This window comes from Girardinichthys multiradiatus, chromosome 4 (assembly GCF_021462225.1).
Source record: "Girardinichthys multiradiatus isolate DD_20200921_A chromosome 4, DD_fGirMul_XY1, whole genome shotgun sequence".
NCBI classification, from domain to species: Eukaryota; Metazoa; Chordata; class Actinopteri; order Cyprinodontiformes; family Goodeidae; genus Girardinichthys; species Girardinichthys multiradiatus.
Genome location: NC_061797.1, coordinates 29,216,508 through 29,222,750, shown reverse-complemented (window position 1 = coordinate 29,222,750; position 6,243 = coordinate 29,216,508). Strand labels below are relative to the sequence as shown.

At 33.8% G+C, this 6,243-nt stretch overlaps 1 protein-coding gene across 3 annotated transcripts; it reads left to right on the top strand.

Moving 5' to 3' along the window:
* Positions 1-1,092: 1,092 nt before the first annotated feature.
* Positions 1,093-5,535, top strand: LOC124867390 (testis-expressed protein 9-like). Of its 3 annotated transcripts, none has more exons than XM_047363813.1 (9): positions 1,093-1,177; positions 1,990-2,066; positions 2,249-2,321; positions 2,439-2,547; positions 2,852-2,943; positions 3,208-3,381; positions 3,504-3,575; positions 5,100-5,234; positions 5,314-5,535. In XM_047363813.1, the coding sequence occupies exons 2-9, from the start codon at positions 1,990-1,992 to the stop codon at positions 5,389-5,391; spliced, it is 810 nt and encodes a 269-aa protein (XP_047219769.1). In that variant the 5' UTR covers positions 1,093-1,177; the 3' UTR covers positions 5,392-5,535. The 3 variants fall into 3 exon arrangements, with proteins under 3 accessions (XP_047219769.1, XP_047219770.1, XP_047219771.1); XM_047363814.1 differs by having other exon boundaries at positions 1,129-1,177; positions 1,964-2,066; XM_047363815.1 differs by having other exon boundaries at positions 1,130-1,177; positions 1,964-2,066; positions 2,249-2,300.
* The last annotated feature ends 708 nt before the right edge of the window (positions 5,536-6,243 follow it).

Below are 6,243 nucleotides of genomic sequence, written 5' to 3'. Positions count from 1 at the left end.
TTGTGCCTCCAGACAAATCTTTTTTTGTAGAAGCCAGGAAGGTTCTTTTGGTTATAAAGGTCACTGACCCCTGAACTATAACCTGCTACAATGCAAAAACAAAACTAATAAAAAATAATTTTCAGAAAATGCACAGGTAAAATAATAAAAGCATATACACAGTCCGATTCAATAAATTGGAATATTATTGGAAAGTTCATTTATTTCAGTAACTTAATTCACTAAGTGAAACACATCATATAGATTACTACACAAAGATTGACGTTTTCAAACAATTATTTCTGTCAATTATGATTACTTCAAAGCTAATGAAAACTTGACATTTAAGATTAGAATATTACATCACAACAATAAAAAAAAAACGTGGGCTAAAAGTACGACAAATGAGCCTTACTGGAACGCATATATTTTATATTATTATTATTTTATATGTATCATTTTTGATACATAGATTGCTGAGATGTCTGTTTCTTTCACTCTGTAATGCATATCGATTCCTGAGAGCGATTAAAAACAACTGTGGTAAAAATATGCATATCAGTTGAGTTGCTTAATGCACACAGAAACATCATATTTAAAATTCAAAACTTTATTTGCAGTTGAATGTAGTGGAAGAATTATGATTTGATTAGAATTGGACATTTAGGTCTATCGTAAATTGTCAATTTCTAAATGATCGACGTAATAAAGTTAAGACATCATTATTTTTTCAAATAAACTGTTCAGTTTTTTTAAATGTAAAATGTTATACCTAACATTTATTTAATCAGGCTTTAAGGATTATAAAACATTTTAGATGGTAATGTAGATTTTCAATACTTCAGATATATTGTTCTCAGGTTTTTGGGAAGTACTGGAACACAACCATTGATGTACCTTTGGACATCTGCAATGTTCAAGTTACCTTCAAGGTGGGCACAGGTAAACCTATTTCAATATCAATCCGATATGGCCATAAATCTTTAAATTCAGCAGGTAATATTGTATCAATATACAAGATAGATTTAACACTATAAACTGTGTCTATTAAAAATATTTTGCGGTGATCTAACGTTTGTTTCTAAAATGTAAATTTCATCCAAATGTCTTTCAGGAGCTTCCGTACTTTTGGCAACGGAACAGCTGTTGCTAGGCAACATGAACTGAGTCTCAGCCACAACCTTGCGTAGAAGAAAAGGTGTGGTGCCTAGCTTTTTATGTTTATGTCAGGAGTGTTCAAGTGTTTTATTATTATTATTGTTTTTATTATTATATTAAGTTGGAACGAGTCAGTCTGATTTAGCATAACGAGTTTTACCGGTGTTGTGTTCTTAAAAAAACTTGTCAGGGGAGATTTTTTGTTAGTTTTATGATCTATAATCGTAGATAACTTCAGTTCTAACACGTGTACCAAACACAGATCAGACTCTGCCAAATGTATTGTGATAGGCTCTGATTGGTGGCTGGCAGATTTCCTAAATGCATTAAAACTAAAAACTCACCATTTCTGGTCTATAGATACATCATCAACAACAGCATGCACTTTTTTGAGTTTAATAAATATTAGCTAAAGCTAGCAGTCCAGGTAGTCCAAGGGGACATGTTTTTCATGCATCAACGATTATAATCTTGTAATTTCTTCATCTTTTGTTGGAACTAAAACTGCTACCTCTATCAAAGAAATTGCAGCACTTTTTTTTTTTTTTTTATGTTATAGAGAAAAAATCCAGACTGCAGGTTAGGCCACAAAGACCATCAGTACTGGCCAGAAAAAGCCTCATCATTGTATTGCAGTCAGTTTTTTACCTGTCAGTTCTGTTTTGATATGTTGACTGGACCCCCTCTTACAAAATTGGGTTATACCATAAATAAAAATAAGATTAGCATTTGTTGTTAAGGAAAACTGTAGCTGAAATTGAGCTGCATTAAAACTTGGATTGGAACTTTCAATTTTAAATTTTTAATGTTAAACTTTCTTTTAAAGGTAAAACAGATTTTTATGGGTTTTAGATGGAGCAGAATGAAGTTCAATCAAAGCCTCTATCCAACATACCGCTCTCGAATATGGAAGATGAACACAGTTCTAGGTGAGAACTGTCCAAAAAGGGAAAAGTATTACAATCCATGTTTCTTTATTTGTTGTTCTCTTTATTTTATTGTTAAATACAGTGAAACCCTCCAAATAGATACGTTCAGATCTTTGCTGTTTATGAAAAAATAACAAATAATCCTTCATGTACTATGTGGCTGTTTGGGTCCAATTTCACAGCTACAAGATTGCAAAATCCCAACCCAGGGCTGTGCAGAATCCTGGAATGAAGGTAGCAGTCCAGAATGCAAAGGTGTAAGGTCTATAATTTTGAATCTGACTCTGTTGATATCACATCTGGTAGAAATGAGTGCGTAATCTGGAGAGGCCTTTTGTTGCGGCTAAAAAATGGATTATTTGTAATCTTTAGAAGGTGACCAAAAAAAAGGTCATATCAGCAAAAGGTGTGGAAGCTGGACAACAAAGAAAGAGTTTGGAGGAGAAAATAAATGACTTCCTTGCTCAGGAAAAGGCTGCAGGTAACTTGCTGAATGTTGAATATAATGTGGGATGAGATACAATTCTGCCAATAGAAAAAAATTATTAACTTTTGACTTATTTGTTGATAAGGATTCATTCATAAATTGAAACAATGTATTTCTTTAAAAAACAAGTAGCTATAATTCATAAGGTTTTAACATTTTTTTGCATAAAACAAGATGCTCTGGAAATTGCTAATTAATGATTTACTGTTTGATCATTCTGAATGTCCACTATGTGTGATTTATTGAAAGGTTTTGTAATTACTTTGGCAGACTGAGCTCATTGGGTTTTACTTTACAGCTGTTTCTGACCCTGAAACCCGAGTTCTGAGGGTCAAACTCCACATTATGCAAGAAGAACTTGATCTGCTTTCAAGTGATTATCATGAGAAGGTATTGTTTTAAATTGGGAAAAATTCCAATGTAGCTCAAACTTATTTTACTTTATTCAAATCATTTAATGATATTAACAATAAATAATATCTCAAGGCACTTTTCAAGGCTGAGGGGTCCAATTTACCAATTCATATCTAGAGATATAAATTGGACCAGGAATGTAGGACCACTTTTATTAATACTTTCATGCTAAATCTTCACAGGTTCTAAATAATTGTAGGTCCAACTTTACAAATTTAATGTATGTTCCTCCTCCTTCAGGATGATGAAATTGCTAAGCTTTGTGCAAAAAATGAGGAGCTTCAGGATGACCGAGACAAACTGCAGAGGACCATCAATATCCAGAAAACACAGATCGAGGAGCAGAAAGCCTCAGCCAGGAAGTTTGCTCAAAAATGTGATGATCTCCAGCAGCAGGTTTCTGCTTTAAGCAAGGTTTGTGTCAACTGAAGCATATGTTGGCATTTTTTAAGTTGATGTCTAATTGCTGGCAAAAGACTGTCAGATGGTTCTCAATAAACTGAACGAAACGACAATAACCTCCAATCTCCTCTAAGCTGGTCAGATCTTATGAGGAGGAGGTGGAGAAGATGACCTGCCAACTGAGTAAGACCAAACTGATAAACACGGTAAGAAGATCAGCGTGTTGACCTTTAATTTACTACCTAGTCTATGTTAGATATGACAGACTAAAGAATTAGGTTTATCATAAATTTAGGTGAAACATAAGGTTGGAAGATCCTTTGATTATTGAAAGAAATAAATTATTTAATTGACAGAAATGTTGTTAGTTTCAACAGGTTTGTATTTTTGTTTTGGTTTAAGATACTGTACATTTACGAGAGACTGAGCCTCTTAAAAGTACAGACAGTAAAGGTGTCCGTATTCTGGTGAAGATTGTTTCTACCAATCTAACACACATTTAAATAATGTGTCTGATTAAAAAATAATATTTCTAAATAAAAAGCTTGGACATTGGGAATAGTTGACATTTGCTTTCTCTTTCAGCTTCAGACTTATTTGGAATCTTTTTTTAAATTAGTTGGCAGGAGGATTTTATTCATTAAACCCAGTTTAACAGTGTGTGTGTGTGTGTGTGTGTTTGTGTGTGTGGACCTTCTTTTAAACTTTGTTTTATGGACCACCATGATCCATGGAGAACAGTGTCCCTCTTCTGAATAATGCTGAAGTTGTACAATGGAAGTGAAAATAAATAAACTGAACTGAGAAGGAACAATTTCTACTCTGTTTTTGGTTTTATTTTGCAAAACCAGAATGCTATATAGTGAGATAGTTGTTGAGCTGTGACACCTTCCTGGAGGGAAGCTTTTACCAATAATTTCATTTTTTCTTTGTATAGATGATACGCTTTGCTGTGACTAACCATGTTATGTGCTGTTATCATGGCATAGCTTTTACTACTAGCTCAGAGCTTATCTGTTTAATTGTGTTTCCCTTCTAAATGAAGCCACCAAAGAAACTACTGCTGCTATTAACTCTTTACTTTTTCTTAAACATAGAAAGTACTTTTGATCTGAGCTTCTTTGTTTTGGGTGTCGGCTTTGTCTTCTCAAACCTCCACCTGAGTCGTGGCAGATAGCTGCTCACACTTACCCAGGTTCTGCTGTACGTTTTTTCCTTTTAAAAGAAAGTTCTCCTCTCCATTGTCGCCACATCCAATCTCAATATGAGAGTTATCTGTAAAGTCAGTGACTTGTGCAATTGGCTTGGTTTCCTTAGATAGAAAACCTTACCAATTTGAACAAGAAACTGAATTTATGACTGGATTGAATTGACTCCATATTTCTGTATACACATAGTTTTTTTTTTGTAAAGTACGAGGAGACCGCATTTATTGTGAATTAGGGCCATATAAATAAACTGATTTGAATAGTTTGGTCAAATTCTTAGTTTTAATATACCTAAATGTAGTTATCATTAAATTATTGAAGACATATTGAAGACATAATATAATCATTATAACGTAAAGATTCATATGTTAGTAATTTCTGGGTTATATTTTGTTTCCTGGCAGTCCTGTTTTTGCACGATTTAGTAAATCCAAAACAAATTTAATTTAAGGACTTTACAGCTTTAAGTCTTGCAATAAAATTGCGATCCTGCTCCACTTTTTTTTTCTTTTGTTAATCTAGAACACAAAAAGTGAAGAACATCCAAATGTAGAAAATCTGCTGAATGAAAACAAAATGCTTAAAAAGCAAAAAACTGAACTTGTTGTGGGTTTGAAGAAACAGGCCATGCTAATCGACATTCTAAAAAGACAGAAGGTAAGTATCTTAATTTTACTTGGCTAATCCTTGTGGTTTGTTTCATATCTAAAAACATAACACAACATTTTGTGTGCAGATGCACCTTGAGGCTGCAAAGCTGCTGTCTTTCACAGAGGAAGAGTTCCTCAAGGCTATGGACTTGGAGACACAATGAACATGTTTCTTCGTGTTAGAGAGCTACGCTGTGAAGATAACTCTCTGTGTTGAACAATTGTTTGCAGCAGCATTAATCAATTAAATATTTAATTCAATGTTGTCATTGTATTCTGTACTCATGGAACATACCCAGCTCTCCTCTGAATGTCCTCTAAAAATGTTCAGAGGAGATTGGGCAATAAAGTTTTGAGAAATGATTCTCAGACAATAATCAAGACCACGATCAATCATTTCAAGACTTTGTCTACATTTAATGTGACATATATCCTGTGCAATTCACCTAAAAAATAACTAATTCTGGAAAAAAGATACAAAAATGAAGAAGGCGCAATAGCCTAGGCACATAAGTGTACATATTCTTTCATACTTTGGTGAATCACAATTTGAATTCAATTTCAGAAGTCTTCAATTTTACGAGCCTATCAGTATGCGTCTACCTTGCAAACAACCTCAGGATTTTATTTAATAAACAACCTCAGGATTTAATATTGTCATATTACTTCCTATTGTGAGTGGAACGAACAAAAATATAATCTAATCACTAAAAATCTTCCAGAATATAATGATTTACAGGAGGAGTCATCAACAAAATTTGTTTAAAGTCCAGAATTGTCTTTAGATCACAGCATGAGTCAGAGCCGACCCAAGATTGTTTCAAGGCGCTGAGCAGTATTTAATTTGTGGGCCCAATTCCAGCCTAGCTCATCATAGCTCCTACAGATTTAATAGAGTTAGGGAGAAGGTGTGAAGTTTATTATTTTCCTCACAAGCAATCACAGGGCTGTTGCTTATTGATCTAAACAGTTACACTGTGCATGAAATGTGATGTCACCTCAGACCCAAGCAGCAG

Excerpts from the sequence above, each read along its gene's own strand:
- LOC124867390 (XM_047363813.1), top strand. The coding sequence starts at position 1,990 with ATGGAGCAGAATGAAGTTCAATCAAAGCCTCTATCCAACATACCGCTC. Across the intron at positions 2,067-2,248 it reads GAAGATGAACACAGTTCTAG|CTACAAGATTGCAAAATCCC; the intron begins GTGAGAACTGTC and ends CCAATTTCACAG. Across the intron at positions 3,576-5,099 it reads AGACCAAACTGATAAACACG|AACACAAAAAGTGAAGAACA; the intron begins GTAAGAAGATCA and ends TTGTTAATCTAG.